Here is a 19,656-nt window from a genome sequence, read left to right as displayed (position 1 = left end):
TATTAAACTGAAACTGCTACGAAGTTGTTATCTTATATTTCCTTTCTGTTGAAGTCTGAATTCAAGAAGTGTATAAAGCTAGCCAAAAGTGCACTAGATCCTTATGATTTTACGATAATTATTTCAGAAATGAGGTATTCATACAGTTTCGGAATTATCGATATATTGGGAAAAATTACGGTTACCTAGCACATCCCTTTCCTTGACAATTTCGGGCTGCAACGTCGGACAAAAAAGGCGGTCTTCATTGGAAATTTATATCCTCTGGCATTCCACCTAATGTTGTTTTTGCAGTGCATTAAGACTCGGCTAATGCAATATGGAGTACTAGGGGCAGTAGGGTACTATTCGGGAAGTTTTGATGATATTGATTCGTAATAAATTATCTTTAATACCTAACATAATTCAGATAAAATGTTCAGCGGCTGTAGAACGGTCACATTTTTATTACCTCTCACCATGCCTGTCACGTTCTAACAAAAATGTGATTGCGAAAGTGAACGAGTGATACAAATTTAACCATGCTGCTATCGCAGATGATCTGTCCGTATGTGACTCTATTCGAAAACTTATGGAGTGTTGCTTTTTGTTAGTTATTCCAAATTAATACCAACGTCATCCTGATCATCGTCACAATTGTTCGAAATTTTATATTAGAAATAGATGTCCGAACAAAAAGCGATCAAGGCCCCCTGGCGGTGACAAGATTCGAACCGATGTCTTCAGCTTACGCGTTTAACGCGCTGGACCTCTAGGCTACCCGGCCACCATCCAGTAGCAGAATGTAAGTAATAGTTTTAGTTTTTAGGCTACTGTGGTATGACATACATGTTGGTAAGAATACGAACATACACCCACATATATATTCATCGACGACCGGTCTGGCCTAGTGGATAGTGTCCCTGCTAATGTTCCTGGGTTCGAATCCCGGTACGGGCATTTATTTGTTTGATGAGCACAGATATTTGTTCCTGAGTCTGGATTATATTAGATATTATATGTGAATACTTAAATACATAGAAAACACATACATTTTACCGTTGTCTGAGTACCCGCAACACAAGCTTTCTTAAGCTTACTGTGGGGCTTAGTCAATCTGTGTAAAGAAAGGCCAATATTTATTTATTTATAGATGAAAAGGTGGATATGCAATATATTTCAATAGCCATCATGTGATAAAATCAGCAATATTGCCAGCCATCATAACACCGCCTGAATACGACCTTTCATATTTTGTCGCAGGGGAAATGCATTTTGTTGCTTCTGCAGATATGAAAGCAATTACGAATCAACTTTGTCCGAATGTTGAATGAAACTTTTCGTTTGAATGTGGGCAATCTGGCTTTTTTATCTGAAGCACACGATACTAGTTGATAATTATGTTATTGTGTTTTTTACAAGCTTTTATTTGACCTATTAGTATGTATGTATAGTTACGTAGTGTGAGTCAAATCTTCAATCAATCAATCAACCAAATCATTTATTTCTCATAAAATGTGGTACATAAGCTATTTACATTAAACACAGGAAATAAATTGGAAGCTAAATTTGACCCACTTCCCGAATTCCGATTGAGCTGAAATTTCGCATTCATATGTAAATCAGATGACTGTGATAAAACAATGTAAACTAATAGTGTTTGGGGTTCTTAGAATTCTCTCGATGAGTATTAGTTGCCTGTGGAAAGGAAACAGTAAGCGATAAAAGCTTGTACCAAAAAAGATTTTTTGCCAAAAACTTATTAGAGAACTTTTTATTAGAAATATTCTAATATTACCTTACTACATCGAGTGGGGTGGATCTTAGGATCTCCTTAGGTGACAGCTGAGCAGATAATATTTGGCATTACGCGACAACATTTCCATCATTTGTGCGTATCTCCAGAAACTTCCTGCCGCGTACAGTTAAGATGCAGTAGGTTCAGACAGCAGAGCTTTTGAAAAATCGTAGCGATTTTTTGGATCATAATAGGTTTTCCAAAATATACATATAGCAATCTTGAGAGCTGACTCTAGTAACTTCATCTATTTGAAACTTGATTTTCGTTTGATAGGAAAAAATCACGAACATAACTCTAAAACGCACCTTAAAAATATGTAAAAAATATAAAAATTACCTCTAAAAACTTCCAACTTCGAACAAAAAAAAGAGCGAATCTCGGGTGAAAACAAGTGACGACGCAACATATTTAAGCAGGTTTAAGCAAGCCAAGGATCGGACCGGGCAAATATTATGTTTATTACTGAAGACATTTTTTAAGAATTTTTTTTTTGTTTTATACTCGGTTGGTGGTGCTGCAGTCGAGGCGGAGCTAAAATATTTATTTTTCCTTCTCGAAGTACGATACTAAATAGTGCTCTTAAATTTGACCATAGGTGCCTATTATATACATATTTATTTCTTACTTTTATATATTTTTACCGGAATTAAAATAATCAAGGAATTAAAAAAAAAAAACAGAAATGCCTTGGCACAGTCCTGCATCCGAGATTTTGAATACCGAACGAGAATTATTTGAAACTGTTCGGAGTTGGACCACTGGTCTAAAAGACACGTTTATATCTAAATACTGTGCATGTAGGTTGTGTTACAAACCAAATATATTACTTGTTTAATTAACAAATGACTGGCTGTACAAGTTTTACTCGTAGTTTAAACAAAGTTAGCCTTGCTTAGTTGTTTGCAATGCAGTTATTTTGCTAGTTCAGTAATCTCTGCTGATTTGAATTTTATGGTGTAAGTAGCCTTGGTAATAAAACAATTTTAAGTAAAGTAGGATTTATTTATATTAGTTACCTTGATGGTACCTATTACATGCAGTGTTTTAATGCCTTATTATGTATTAGGGTGGTCCGAATAATAAAGTTATGAATATTCCTTTTTTCACAAGTTTTTTTTTTATCCAATATAATTAGAAATTATTCACATTAATATATAGACCATTAAAAAAAATAGGAGGTCGCTATAAAAAAAACAATTTTGCCATTACAACCATTTTATGAACAGATAATAATTCATCAATTATTCTTCTTCGAAAATCTCTTTAATGGCTCTTTATAGGTTTTACCTATTAGTTATAAGTATGTTAAAAATATGCCGGTCGATTTTTTTTCTTTTGGGTTAATTTGTATTTTATTGTTTGTATGAATGAGATCATTGCAAATCACAAAATCATAGCGACCACTAGATGCTTCGCAAATGAGTTCAAATTTGGCGCATAGATTACTATTTTATAATAGTATAAATGGAACCTTATGGAGATAAACTTTTTAATAAACATTTTTTTTCTCCATACAAAGTTTGACCATCCTATTATGTATTGTACTCGTATAGTTACATATAGTGCTTTATCTATACACTTATTACAAGCTCTCTATGATAGTTCAGGAACCGCGTGTTACGACCACCATTGCGGCATTTGATGACACTGTTTGCAATTGACATTTCATTTCAAATAAAACGTCATCTCGACTTGTACAGTCGTCATCAGATATATCGAAACGGCCATAGGTGCTCACAAATATCTGAACACGCCTCTATTGTCAAGGAACCTCGGCGGCTATATATGACGGAAATTATTTATACACCGGTTTTTGGGAAAAGATTTCCATTAAGTCTTGTCAGATTTTGGTATAAAAACCGGTTTCTTCCTATATGGGTCTTTGTTTACGCGGCATACTACCAGGCCGGTCGGCCGGCTTATCACTCGTCTAATAAACCGGTTTGTTTAAGTTACAATAATTCTTATGAAAGTTCGAAGTAGAACCAAATACTAGGGTGTGAATTTCTCAATAAAAGTTACTGTAATCTTAAACGAGTGGATAAAAAAAAATCATTAAAAATATTTGATAACTAAGAAAACTTAATTACAAAATGTAAGTGCTCTATAATAAATGTGTGCTAGGTAAATTGTTTGATAACCTATTTGATCTAAGAAACTTAAACCTAATTAGATAACAAATATGGCACAAAATATGTTCGTTACGCCTAAAAGCTTTCAACTTTCTAACTGTCAAATCGCGAACACTTGCAATTTTCACACAATTGACATGCGCTTGCTAAGCTATCTTTCAAAAAATCGTATCTTGCTACATAACTCGTACAATAATACGACTATTTTATTCCAACAATGTTCTGTCTATTTTTGAAACGTCGTAAGTCCGTGCGTAATTCAAATGTAGATATTGCAGTCTAGAATTATCACAATTTCACGTTCCAGTCTGATAAGTATATTTCCTACGTTCCGGTATGAGTTGATTTCTTATTTTCGCACAAATTCCTTCGTTTTATTGGTCTACATAATAAGACTAATGAGATTTAATTAGCCGTCCTGTTTTGAATAGGAAATCATCGATATGAATCTTAGAAACGGATAAGCGTAGCAAAATTTTCTACTACAATGTAGTTTTATTATTCGTACGAAGGTAAAAAGAGCGGTTTTACACCTTAGAAACAAATTTAAATTGGAAAAAATCAAAGGTGATCATTGGATCGCTAGCCCAGTGCGCTGCCGCAATATTTCCACCATATATGAGCCTTAGGGGCTAGGGAGGCCCTAGCGACATCTACCGTAAGAAAGTATAACACTACTTTCTTGAACGGCTACCGGAGTTCCAAGTCATATTGAAAAACCAACAACGATGCGCTATCCCATACTTAATTTTTTTTTTCAATGAATAGCATCGTTCGCAGACGTATAATTTGGTTTTTCATTTCATATTAATGCCATAATCAAATTTACCTTAGGTTCTTTTCATCACTTTCTATGAGAGTTCATATAAAAGTTTTTTTTTTTTTTTCAAAAAATAGAGTGTATCTACAGGCTGCATTTTTTTTCTTTGCGCGGATTAGCAAAGTAATATTTTTTGTTCTAATTAGTATGGATTTACGCAAAGTAACGCCTGATTTTATTCATTAAAGCCTATCATGTGTAAGGGAGAAACAGAATAATCTATGACATCCAGACATTGGTTTCAGTGTTCATTTGGTTGAATTTAGTCAGTGGACCTTAGTAGAATGACTGAAATTACACTCACCCAGATAAAAATAGTATAGAGATAAATATTATAATATACCAGCCGCCTTATAGACTACTCAGGTGACTGGACGGCTGCCTCAGCCAGAAGATAAGCTTGGCCATTCAAAAACGTAACGCTGCTAGCTTTCAGGGCACTATTTTAAGATTTATCATAGTTTAGTTTGAATTTTAATGATTAAGTTGTTTTTTTTTAGGTTTTTTTGAGTTGTATGTTCTTATTGTTGACTTTAAAATGGCGCTGATAGTGCCACGTTTATACAACCGTTGTGTAAGTGGCGTCTCTCAACCATGCGATATATAAGTAATTAAGTAACTGTAGTGTAACGACAAAACTCTAATAAAATTAATATCAGTTTGGTTGTCAACTGACGAAATTGCCTATCCAGCTATGTCGCATGCCATATCGCTTGACTTAACAAGGAGTCCGTGTCTGACAAATGTTGTCATGTCATGTATTATGTGCATTATGATACGTCAATTTTACGGTATCATTTTTGTTACACAATCTAAGTGTTTTTGTACTTTCACGCTTTTAATATTTATAGGTAGTTGATTTTTTAATAGTTTTAAATACAGAGTGACCCAATGTGAACAGGAAACAATTTGACCATTTAAGTTAAACGTTTTAATGTACAGTCAACAAAACTATTATGCTAGGGTGCCAAGCGAATAGCTTTGCTAACAGTACGTTTGTTTTTTTTAATGTCAACATATACTTAAACTCACTTTTTTACCAGCATGTTTGGAAGCTTTAATTTGTTTATACAAGTTATTGTTTATCTCATAATTTTCACTTATATAATTATAATTATGTACTTATGAAATTTCTTTTTAAATTCTAAAACATTTTTTGACCACTTGTTTGTGTCAGGTTGAGCCAAAATTGGAACCCACACTGATAAAGAAACGTTGATACCGTGATGATACCAACCTTTCCTCGTGGGGTCTTCGATTGATTATTGAGAATTTGTTACCCCCTTAGACATGGCTGCCTAAAGTGACTGGTTGCTTTGGTTATTAATTAATAGGGAATTCTATGGAACTCTCTTTTAGTTAGGATTAGTTAGAATCGACTCACCGATAACTATTGAATGAAAAATACAGTTGGCGCTTATATCATAACGGAATTTTATGAGAAACTTATTTGAATGATATTTTTCCTTTTAGGTAAATTCACAGCGAAACCTACTTAAATTATGTGACAACTGCCGGTAGCGTAAGACTTATTATAAAACAATGTTGATTTTTGATACTTCCCCGCAAAAAGGCGAAAAGCTTTGGGTAATTGTTTGGAAAACAAATTTCATCTGCGTAAAGAGGGTTCCTTTGAGGCTAATCTCAGACAGGCTGACCTTATTAAACAATTCTATTACAGAGTAGGACAGGACAGAGACCGTTGTATTAAAACAATAATAATTTACAAACAAGAACGTTAAAATACGACTAAGTACGGACGTAGGGCGATTAGTTTCCTCCTTATGTTACCTTGGCGAACCTCAGAGGGCCAAGCCAAGATGCCAATCTTTTGCGCCGTAGCGAACGAAAGGGTAATGTATCTCTATTACTCTTTCATATAAGAAAAGAGAGACATTAGCATTTCGTTCGCTACGGCGCAAACTATTGACATCTTAGCTAGGCCCCCAAGGATGACAATCGTTGATAGAAAACGCGAATCACAACTTAAATAATCTATGGAACTAACTGAATAGTCACGTGACTTTTCGTAGCATCTGTCATTCTGATAAAAACATTTTTGTTCGCCGTTTGTCAATATAAGGTTGTCACCTTAGCTAGGCCCGTAGGCCCTAAAGTCAGTTCAATTACAATAATATCCATAAATGCATAGATACTTATTTAAATAGCTAACTATAACCATTTATTTCGGTTTTGACGTGTCGGGCAAAAATCATTTACATAATCCAAGTAAAAATAGACAGTCAAATGTCAGTTTTACTCCATGAATATAGAACACATGTATGAATTAACGCATATGGTCGCTTAATCACTTAGGCAAATCCGGGGTTAACCGGTTAAACCTGGAGTTACCAAAGCTACCAGTACAATTTGACACTGGGTTAACGGCTTAACCGGTTGACCTCGGGTGATTGGGATGGTGCAAGTAGCGCTTAGATCTTAAAAGAGATAAGGATAAACCATCATTCAATAACTATCATTTTCTTGTTAATATTCCCCGTTGTCCTAAAGATAAATGGTATATATTTTTAGGGGTAAATCGATCCTAATCAACAATTGCCTATCATTAATCCTAATGTCAATCAATCTCAGTAATAAATATATCACCCACCAAAAACATTTTCATATAAAATGTTGCGAAGACGAAACCAAAAAGGCTTACACTGTTCAAAAAGTTATCAGTACCCCTAGTGTAAATAAATTCGATTTCCAAACGTGACGTACGCGTTTGCGTTTAGTCTCATTTTGTATTGGATTTCGAAAGAGCGCGCCAAGCGGGACGTTTTGGAAACTCAAAATCCTATACAAAATGAGACTTAACGCAAACGCGTTCGTCACGTTATGATGTTGATCAAAGTTACACTAGGGGTACTGATCTTCCCCCCGCGGGTTGCCCACCTTGTCGTGGTGGAGGGGCTTAGTAGCCGTGGCTTGGTCTCCCACGGTGAAGCGAAGAGGCAACCAGGGCCGGCCTGTTTGAGGTGCTGGCTGGCCCGAGGAGGACGCTCCAAGTGGGCTTGATAAGCCCGCTTGTGACGCGTTGGAGGTGGACCGTCGAGGAAGAGGAGTGTCGGTATTGCGGTTAGCCGTTCTCCCTATCCTCGACGGCCGAGGTGGGATCGCAGGGGAAGAGGCGTGATGGTATCACGATGCGCCACTCTCCCTATCCCCTGCGACCTTGGCGGGGCCGTTCCGCTGTAGCGGCGTTGGTGGGGCTGCAGAGGAAGAGGAGTGTCGGTGTTACGGTGTGCCGTTCTCCCTGTCCTCTGCAGCCGAGTTGTGGTTTGCGGCAGAACCATGGACCTCATCTGCCGCCGGGCGCTGGGGAGTTTTCTGGCGCCCGTGGCCTCCTTGTGGCGGGCTCGGGGGGGTCCGCTACACTGCAGGACGGAGGCCGAGGAGGAAGGCGCGTCGAACCATCTGGCGCGCCTCGCGTGAAGGGCCTTCGGGCATCCGCGAAGGAGCCGCTCGCGGGCGGCTGCCGCCGGTGGGGTCGCGGATGAGTACGCGAGTGTTCCCGTAAGCCCACCAATAAGGCGGCGAGGTGGCATATGGGGGGTTTTTAGTGGGTATACCGTGGGCCTCATTAGCCTAGACGGGAGTCCCACATAACCACTCGGGTCACCCCCCGCACCCGGGTGGTATGCGGAATGCATTTTCCCCCCTAGAAAAAAAAAAAAAAAAAAAAAAAGGGGTACTGATCTTATATCTCAAGCTTCTAACTCTACAAGTCCTAAATTCACAAACTCTATGCCTTAGTCAAAATATGGGGCTTGGTCGGGTTTTTAGAATTGTGGGATGGTGCAAGTGGGCCTTAGGGCTACTTGCGCTATCCCACTTACCCGGGGTTAACCGGTTAAACCTGGAGTTACCATAGCTACCAGTACAATTTGACACTGGGTTAACGGTTTAACCGGTTAATTTCGGGTGAGTGGGATGGTGCCAGTAGCGCTTAGTTCTTAAAACAGATAAGGATAAAGCATCATTCAATTACTATCATTTACTTGTTAATATTCCCCGTTGTCCTAAAGATAAATGGTATATATTTTTAGGGGTAAATCGATCCTAATCAACAATTGCCTATCAATAATCCTAATGTCAATCAATCGTCATCGGAACACATTGGCTAATGTCAATTACGAGAGGCGTTATATAACGCTGACGCAACGCTTTGTTGGCCAATTTGTTATTACGCCCACTGTGCACTGTGCTAGGCCGGTTTAGTGCGCTATGCTTATTTGGGCATTTTTACGATGTAACTTTGACATCAGTCGATTTGGTACCTAATAATAGATAATAGTGTTCCTTTTTTTAGGTCGAATATAATATGTACCTTTATGTCATAGTTTTATTCTATTAAATATTAATTATAAGTAGTTATAAGTTAAGGCAAGATCTTTCTGTTTCTACAGTATATATTATGTGTGAAACCAAATATCAAAAGGGACCTTCTGGCGGTCGGCGCTTACGGCGCGTATTGGCTCACCGCTAATAATGGCGTAAGCGCTGACCGCCATAAGGTCCCTTTTGATTTAGATTGTCACATATTTAGCGGCCTCATGGGAATAATTGCTTTGACCTTGGACCGTATTTATTATATTTAAAATCCAGACGGCATCTGAATTCCACACCTTGGCAGTTAACGATAGCTTTATCAATGAAGAGGCAAATTTTCAAAGAATGTGTTACACACTATGCATATTATTTATTTAAACTTTATTGCAAAAAACATAACAATTACGTACAAATGACGACCTAAATGCCTAAAGGCATTCTTTACCAGTCAACCATGTATTTAAGCAAATACGGATACCACAGTCAACCCGATGAACCCGATTCGAACAGGTACGTCAAAAATTTCCAAAAGATACGGTATAGATTAGATCAAAAGTGACATTTTTGTTGGAAGAAACGACAGTTTTGACACTGATATATCTAATCCATGTCGTATCTTTATCAAATGTTCGACGTATCTTAAAGTTCGAATCGGACCGAGTTTCTTTTGCAATATTAAAGAATGAGAAGCAATAAGAACGTTTGCATAAATAAGGACAAGCTTAATGTGTAGCTGGGGTTATAAAACATTGTAGTCTCTGTACACTAAGCTGCTCTGCGCAAGTACCGCTCGCTCCTTTTCCTTTCATTTGGCCTTGCTCGGACACTGGGCCGGCTCACGCGCCGTATGCTATGTTATGACCGATTTACTACTTATTGTACAGCCTTACCAGTTAACTCAGACGGCTGGTAAAAAGAGGTAGCTGTGTGGTAGTTTTTAGGTAAAGGTTAACTTAAATAACTAAACCGGTTTAAAGTTATTAATTTTCGCTTGCTGGGCACAATAGAATACGTTTTTGCTAAAAAAATAGTTTTGGTATAAGTTTGTATCGCTGACTGTACTTTTTTACAACAGGCAACTAATACTCATCGAGACAATTTTAGAAACCCGGCCAAGCCACATAGGTGTAGAGTTAGTGTAGAAACATAGGTGTAGAGCTTGTGAAGTTAGGACTTGTAGAGTTAGAAGCTTCGCTCTACATAAGATCTAATAACTTTTTGACAGTGCGAGCCTTATGGTTCCGTCTTGGAAACATTTTACTATGTATATGAAAAAGTTTTTGGTGGGTGTTATTTATTACTGAGATAGTCGTTAAAGTTACGATAGTTTTATTTTAAAAGTATGTTGTTATTGGTATCATTAAAGTAGGTATATTGGATTTATGGGAGTTTCTTTACGTAGTGATTCGTTAATAATTATATCTTAACTTCATGATCATCCACCGTCTTATGGATCCTCTACACGATGGGCCATCATACTGGCCCGTTAAAATGGGCCAGCGTATAGACAGGGTAGTAGTGTCGGATGGCTTATGGCGCGGTGGGATGGCCATGGGATGGCCACGGTTTCAGTTTTTCGTCCGCATATCAAAGGTGGGCCAGCGATGGTGGCCTATTCTAGAACTATATCGTGTAGTTGCGTCGCATGGCCGTCTCGCCGGTCCAGCGCTGGGCCATCGTGTAGATGAGCCATCACCATCGCATGGCCATCTCGCTATGCCGTCGTGTAGAGGATGCTACCTTTGCACCGATTTGAATATAACAAAGTGAGGGGGTGTCATTACAAAAGTCATATTTTCATAGAAATTTGACATTCCACATTTTGATATTGAAAATTCCATGCAGAGTTCGCTTGGCCCAACTCTATTCTTCTATCTAATGTTTATATCCATCCATCTGGCCATCCTATACAGAAGGGAAACTAATCCTCGACGGTATTTGTCTTTGTCTCATTTGGCGAAAAATACCCGAATGAAATTGTTAAGTAATTTATAGCGGACATTATTTACCCTCGTCCAATGAGATGCGAATTGGTCAATTTGTATTGTTGGAGTTTTTAAGCGGGATTGAATTTTCAGAAAAAAAAGAAGAAATTACTTTTAGCACAGTTTCGTTTATATGAAAGAATGGGTAATTTAAGTTTCACAAGTGATTTACTCCAGCCCAGCCCAACTAAAAAAAATCAATAGTTATAGATGTAGAAGCTAATCTATTATTCAAAAATTTGGTTTAGAATAGATATCAAACCTTTAAGAAAAGAGCGTACTCCCATCTTAAAGGCCTGCAACGCACTCACAACCCCTTTAGTGTTGCAGGTGTACATGGGCGGCGGTAATCGCTTACTATCAGGTACTCCGTCTGCTTGTTTGCCTCCATGTCATTAAAAAAAGATATGCCATAATAAACCTGACGATTCTACGTATTTTTATGTACGAGTAGCGGCGGGTTAAACACACCTGTAAGCCGGAGCTAATTTGGCCTGTTTTTATCCCTTAAATTAGTAAGTTGGTAGTAATCGAGCTCTATGGATGCCCCGCCATTGTTGTACAATCACGTTTGGAAATATCGATACGAACTAAGTCCCAAGAATATGTATACACGACCTTATTGCCCATATATTATAATGTATACATATTTTTGCCATTTTATCGTCAGTATCTATATTTTCAAACCTGACCCTATAGTCAAACATCTACCCATAAGGGCCACTTGCACCATCTCACTAACCCGCGGTTAAACGGTTAATCCTGGAGTAACCATGGTTACCAGTATAATTTGACACTGAGTTACCGGTTTGACCGCTTAACCCGTTAGTGGGATGGTGCAAGTGGCCCTAAGGGTATTAATAAATGTTGGCTTAGTAAATGCACAGGAACCATTTTATTGGATAAAAACATGAAAACACTCCAACAAAAGCCAAGATCGTCAAGTATTTACCTACTTTACAATAAAAAAAGATAGCTGGAATATTATGAGAGAAAACAGGAAGCATATTAGGGTAATATAAACCCCAAACACAATTAGGTTGCGTTGTTTCATCACAGATTTCCTATGGCTACCTCCTGTTTCCATCATTAGTTCAGCTCGATGACACCATAATATTGCATTGTCACCCGACCTAAATGTATGCAAATTTGCTCAATCGGAAATCGGGAAGCGGGTCAAATTTAGCTTCCAAGATTTGACCCACACTAACTAGTGTCAAATTGTACTGGTAACCATGGTAAATCCAGGCTTAACCAGTTAACCCCGGGTTAAAAGAATGGTGCAAGTGGGCCTAATAGGGCAACATACATACTAACAGGGTAAGTTAAATAAAGGCTTGTAAAAATGTGCCGAATCCTACATCGCAACAGAAAACTATGTTGGCGACATGAATTTTGAGCTTATAAGATTTTTATTGTATATTTATAGGCATATGTTAGTTTGTAAGGTCTTATAGATCGTGTCATTCACGACCACGCGTGATTTGAATCGTAAAGTCATGTTTTTAAAGGTTAGATTTGACAAATCTGTGCGTCATCGTGGATGACACGAATTATAGTTACCTGAAAATAAATACTTAAATGATATTTGATTTGATTAAATTAAAATTTCCATTTGACTTTTTAAAACGACAAGTTAAAATAGATTAAAATCTTGCATAATCGCAGTGAAAGCCTTAACGACTTTTAATTTAATACTGAGCGTGAAATAAGTATTTTTCTCAGCATTAACCCGCGCTTATTAAAACTTTTTTGCCACTGGTACCATTGTGAGGACTATAGTTTTAAAATTAAAACAGCCCCGAGGAGTGTCCTTATTCAGCTTTGTTAGGGAAAACTTGGATTTGGATTTTTTGAGCTGTTCTTTAGGATTTTAATTCTTGAGACATTTTTTAAAAGCCAGTTTAATCAACTATCGCAAAATAGTTAAATGCTGCTTTTTATGGTTAAAGTACAAATATGATAAAATATGTATAGTATGTATTTAGAAATCTTGAGCTTGAAAATATACAGATTAAAAGTTTGTTTGCATTCAAGTACAGGGTCAGACCAAGAGAAGATTTTTTTTTAAGTTTTTTATTCAATAAAAATACACAGCAATATTCATTTTACATATTTTTCGCCAAACTGCATGACAGTCTGTTGGCGATCGGTTTTGATAGCACACTCAGTGCAATTGTTATTTATACGTCATGTCATGACGTTTAAAATGACACTTGCACTGCGTGTGCTATCAAAATCATTGCAGACTTATCTTGGTCTGACTTTAGGTGAGTATTTTCTTACGTGATACAAGACATGCAACTACCCGTTGCTACGAGCCACTATTCTTATGAAAGCAACTTTGAAATATTTTAAGTACCCTAATTAAGTTCAAATCAATACAATATTATAATGAAGACCAGGTTATTTAGGTGATATTAGAGTTGCTGCTAGGTATAAAAATGAGTACAATTGCGTACATATATCATCTCAAAAAACGTCACCCAGTATATGCAGTATAAAAGTTTCTAAAAATCCACTTACTGTTCAGCTCTCCGTTCCTAATTACAAAAGTTAGAACGCCAAAAACTCAATGCGCCCCAATTTTTCCAGCAAATATTTAAACTATAAATTGGCGTTTCATTAGTCGAAATAAAAGTAAAATAAAAACACGTGAACTAAAACTTCAACTTTGTCGAATAAACGGCCAAATCCTGCGTCGGCTAATTAACAACACAGCTTGCATAAGTTAAAGCGGGAGCACTATTTAAAAAATCGCATTTCATCATTGATGTATAAAAATATCCCATTTGTAAAAAGGCACGTCGAAACAAAAATTATTACATCTAGGTACAATGATTGATGGTATAGATATCTGTTTAAATTTTTGAATGTTTTATTATTGGTATGATGAATTTCCTCCATTATGTTGTAGGCTTATCTCATGGCTCCTGTACACGATGGCCCAGCGTAGGCCAGTCCAAGGGACGCATTTATGCGTTAGAGGGAGCAAGTGATATTGCTCTCTCATTCCACCGCATAGCTGCGTCCCTTAGACTGGCCTACCCTGGACCATCATGTAGAGGAGCCCTCAGACGACATGTTTAATGGTTGTCGACCAGCAGTCGGTCGGTCTATGCAAATGAAATGTTCAAAGAGGTCCGCTTCAGTAAACAAGTTTATTATTGGAATGTTTTTGCAAGACTTTAATCAGTTACAAGTCGCGAAACGAAATGCATTTGGTTTAAATTGATTGCATAATTTTTAAACCCCAAATTAATGACGTCAATTAAGACGCGTAAAAAAATGTTTAGAAACACGCCTTATCGCCTTAGTTAGTAATCTTTAAATTTTAACTGTCATTCTATTGACAGCTGTCTAATTGTTACTTCGTTCTTAATGACAAGTGCGCTAACTGTTCTGTTATGTAACACAAAAAAATACAATGGAGTGCAAGCGAAGCCCGCATGCCTGAGTTCCTACTTCGTTTTTATGCCTTAGTTAAGAATGTTTGCCGCTCGTATTGACAAGGGAAAATCAAACTGACAGTTTAACGGATTGCACTATTTGCACTCGAATGCGCTGTTTTATTTGAGGGAATTTTCTTTTTTGTTCACATTTTACGGAAGAGTTTTCTTCCGTAAATAAGAAAGCTGTAAATAAACTGAATTGAAGGGGCAATAATAATTATATAAATGGAGTTAGACAGTTTAATTCAAGTTCAAGTAACGAAATTATAGTATGTTAGCTAATTCATGAAAAAAGGAATTGATTATTACAGTTTATCTGTAGTTCACTCTGGCATTTCAAAGTTTTAAGTTCAAGTCGTGACATAGGAGTTTTTCGATATCCCGATGATAATTATTATACTACGGCATAATATAAGCGATATAATATATTTTTTTATCTGTATGCAACATTTATTTTAAAAGAATAACTGCGAAGTAACAACAGACAGACCTTAAATGAAGCTCAATTCACAAAAATAAACAGTTAAAAATTCCTCTCAAGCAACTTCTTAATATGCTCATGTCATACGTATTTATATTAGGATGTCAATTATAATTTAATGATTTGTTATGGCTTTGATCTTCTCGACCTTGAAGATCGCTCACACTGATTGGTGCATGCGAAAGAAGTGAAAGTCATACACCAATCGCCAAGACGATAATCAAGGTTGTATCAAAACCTAAAACCAGTCCTAATCCATCTTCTGAGTTTTAGAACAGCATATAAAACTTCCCCCTATAGGAATCTTACTTAACACTTGCTCAATAACCGATCACTCAAATACTTAACACCACTAACCCCTACAGCCATCAATCGTCGATCAGAATCAACCCCAGTAGCTATAAAATTTAATAAACCTCGTAAACAAATCCAGCCATTGATCACCCTCTATCTGATTCTAGTAGGGTTACCAGAATTTTAGAAAGTTGGAGAAATTCCGATATAATTTCTTATATATTTTGCTGCCTTGACTCGTGACTGCAGTAAGCCGCAAAGATTTGGAACTGAGGAGCTCCTACCAGGGATCAGAAACCGGTATTTTTTGTATGGGAACGAAAACGGTATTTTTTCGTTCTTTGTTAATTATTTCATTCCTAATCGGGCAATCTAATAATACGAAGTCGTTATCTAAAAACACAACTGAGTCCTATATTTTGAGTATAAAATAAACCGAAATATATGGTTATTTCGTTGTTTTTGCAAAAAACCGGTTCCGATCCCTGCACATACCATAAATGTATCATAATGTAGAACCTAGGCTTTCCAAAACATTTCGCGCGAGTGACTAAGAATACGTAAGTTAAGCCGTGAAATCAGCTTAAAATTACGATGACTCACGGCAGCTTAAATTTTATTATTATGGTACCGTTTGGATTTAGACTACACCAGCATTACTGCTGCAGTATTGCAGCGTACCAATAATAATGACAATTTTAATATTCTCGATAAAATTACCCGTTTGACGTTTCCTGCAGCATTGATGTTGCTGTTCGTATTTTTAACCTTTGCGGCAGCAATGCAGTCGGCAGTAATGTCGAACTGCTACTACCTGTGAGAATGATGGTGTAGTGTGAATCTGAATGACACTTAACATAAAGAAATCCTTCATTCATTGACGAGCCTAAAGTGTCAGACTGCTGAATACTGCCTTACTCTTATTCTTCAACGTAATCCAAACCAAATCTTGAGATTGTTTTCCACCAGTCTTTGTCAAAGGCGTCAAGCTCGTCCCGCCATCTTCAACATCTATTGTAATGCCTTATAATTAGTGGGATCAAGGAGCAATGCTTGAAAACAAGACATGTCCCAAAAAAAATCTTTGGCTTGGTAACCTTACATTCAAGCTCACTCAATCCGGAAAAATTTGGAAAATTCCATATCACGAACGGGGCATTATAAAAACGGTTCGCGGAAAATTGGGACAAGAAAATGCGATAAAATTATGCATTGGTTGGTTCATTCGTGATTTTTCTGTAGAATGCTGTTTGGTTTTATGACTTTCGGAGGAATTTGAGCATTGGAACACGATCATGTTTCCACATAGCCAAAAAACATTTTTTTTCTTGTAGTAGATAGATGATAACAATAATTTCGTGATATTGGAGAAGTAAAAATATGGGGACCATCACAAAGTAGCTAAAGATAGATAAATGAGTTGTATGTTTATCATCGATCTTTTTACTATATATGTTGTATACATATTTGTTCAGTAGGAACAAAAACAGAGATATGAGGGACATTATTCAGATGTTAACACACGTTATATTCGTACATGTACATAGTACCCAACGGCATATCATTAGTATGATATGAATACTCGTATATTAGTATTAATAATTATTTTTTTCTGTTTGTTACAGTGGCCACCAAGATTACTTCGGTGGACGCTCACCGTTCTGCTGATAGTCGCCGTTATTGCACCCACCTCAGACTCCACAAGTAAGTATCATCATTATCTATCTAACGCTGTTCGTCAATCTGTCTGTCAGTGGACTTCTCATGAACCTGTGCCCGTTACGCTTCTGCAGCCACACTTACCAATATTGGTCTTACTTTGTTTTTTCTAAACGGTAGGTCAGGGTCACATATTATATAATCATAATAACATTAACGTAAACATTAAAGTGTAATTATGAGACAACATATGTTTGCATAAGTACAAAGTGGTAAAAATTTGTCAAGTTAAAATTGTGGCAAAAAAAATTGTGATGGTGCAAACCCTCCACCACAACCGATTGTACTTACAACTGTCGTGTTTACAGCCCTTTATCAAGCAATACCAATACAATGATGAGGGTACAGTCGGAAACATCGGACAAAACATTAATCTCCATTTAAAAGCGGGTCCGACTGTCCCCTGGACGTGTGACATATATACGGCGGGTGATCTGGCAATTTGCTGCTTCGCATTCGATTTACGCCAGTTCAATTGTTTTGATTAAAGATTTTTTTACCTTTTTGTTTTTGTTAAGTACTTGGATATTCGGCTAGGTATTTTACTGGTGTCATTTTGGGTCTATGGTCACAACATCTTAGCCGATACTTGTGAATTTTCGTGAGTAGGTGCGATCATTATATATGCATTTCTTATTGTTGATTCAGTTTCTGGAATATTTTTGAATTTGCGGACCCGTTTTTTTTTTAATGTAAAATATTTCCTTACATTGCAAAGATCACTCTAATATTCAGAAAATAAATAGGAAACGACCATGAAATCAATCAAAATTTCATCCAGATTATTTTTGGGCAGTATTCTCAAATGTGTGATGTCAGTATGAGATTGCGTTTTATTGCAAGGCTCACTCTGTATAACATTTATGACAGAAATTAAAGAGTTGAAAAAAAATAACAAAATTTTAAAGCTTGAACAGTGTGCCAAAACTGCCAAAAAGTTGTCTGGGTGAGATCGCAAAGGAAAAAGCAGAGCAGAAAGACTCATAAAATACAGAACGTTAAACTGCCGCGGGCCGCGGCCCGACGACTCCGTGACGTATTGACGCGCGCGTCGATTTATTGCCGATGACGCGCGATTAACGACGCGGACGCACGTCACGTCACTGTGATGTACTTTTATTGCGCATACAATTGTTACAACTAACTTTTTATAGCTGTGGTGGCCGAGTGGATCGGACGTCCGACTTTCAATCTCAGGTCGCAAGTTCAAATCTTAGCTCGTGCCATTAAGTTTTTCGGAACTTATGTACGGAATACTATTTGATATTTACCACTAGCTTTTCGGTGGAAACATGAAACAAAGTGAACATCGTGAAGAAATTTGTATATAGGTACCTACATCTGCGAAGAAATTCAAAAGTGTATGTGTAGTTCTCAACCCGCATTAGTCCAGCGTGGGGAATGTAGCTCAATCCCTCCCATACATGAAAGGAGGCCTGTGCCCAGCAGTGGGACGCATATACAACTTTTTATAAAATCTTCATTTTTACAACATGGCTTAACTAAATACTGGTCGGTATTTGTCATCGTCAGCTCTATAACAGCAAAAAATAAAATTTTCTTAGTGTCTTACCACATTTGTCATCACCGAATCAAATAAAATCCAGAGAGAAAATAATCTTTATCCTTCTCGTGCGGTAAAACCTCATTTTGTCCGGTTTTCCGGACTCACGGTTCAATATTAAGTTTGAAGTAAGAAGTCTCAAAGGTTTAAGCCTCGATAAGGGTGGTTTCAGACTAGCGTTTTATACGAGTGTACGCGTACGCGCGTGTAAGCTCGTATAGACCAAATGTAGGGAAAAGTAACGTGCGTATAAACGCGTAAAAACTAAATGTAGGGAAATGTAACACGCGTGTTCACACCGCGCCGGAACAAACGTATATACGCGCAGAAAATACGCTAGTCCTAAACCGCCCTAAATGCGGTAATGCCCTTAACCTTTATTTTGCCACTCACTTTAGCAATGTAAATTTTAACTGTTTTATTTTGCTAGAATTTGTTTTTTTTTATCAATCCTGTGAAGCATTAGTAAAACTTTTCAAAAACTATAAACGGAGGGATATAACCATATATTATCCTACACCAAGCAAAAGGCTTTACGAAAACCCCAAAGTTGTCCCCCTGTGCTTACACTAAGCCCGTTTCGATGAAACTGTAAGAATAAAGAATCCTTTAAGCGTTTTGTGGAACACAAACTGCCTATTCTCAACGGAGACATATCAAATATATACAAACACTCCAACGAATCTTATAACATAACTGAAAGTTAAAACAATTTTTCCCATTCGCATTTTCAAAGACATCTACAAACAATTACACAGTGAATTTGTGTTTTATACCAATGAAATTTGGGTTGATTTTCGTTTGGGAGATACAACCTATCATTTACTGAGCGCCCCTCATGAGCACTTGAATTCTAAATGTGCAGGGAATTTTATTACTCGGAACAGATTGGAAAATAGTGCCTGGGAATTGCTTGTTCGCGAAAATATTGTGCGTGATTTTGAATATTTTGTTGGACATTGCTTCTGTTTTAAGTTCAGTAGTTAGTAACAAAGCCCAAACTATTACCATTGCTTATTGCAAAGAACTGTAGCGGGTTTTGAAATAAAATCATGAAGTACTAATACGTATCTATCTGCAGTGCTATGACTGAA

General features: G+C 37.1%; 1 protein-coding gene across 1 annotated transcript in view; it reads left to right on the top strand.

Moving 5' to 3' along the window:
* LOC133522299 (probable chitinase 10) overlaps window positions 1–19,656 on the top strand; it is a 156,635-nt gene that overhangs the window by 58,908 nt on the left and 78,071 nt on the right. The window contains exon 2 of the mRNA XM_061857587.1: window positions 16,905–16,983. Coding sequence (XP_061713571.1) covers window positions 16,905–16,983 — 79 coding nt within the window. The remainder of the gene's footprint in view (window positions 1–16,904; window positions 16,984–19,656) is intronic.

The sequence above is a fragment of the Cydia pomonella genome, chromosome 10 (genome assembly GCF_033807575.1).
Source record: "Cydia pomonella isolate Wapato2018A chromosome 10, ilCydPomo1, whole genome shotgun sequence".
NCBI lineage: Eukaryota > Metazoa > Arthropoda > Insecta > Lepidoptera > Tortricidae > Cydia > Cydia pomonella.
This window is presented reverse-complemented; position numbering and strand designations above follow the sequence as displayed.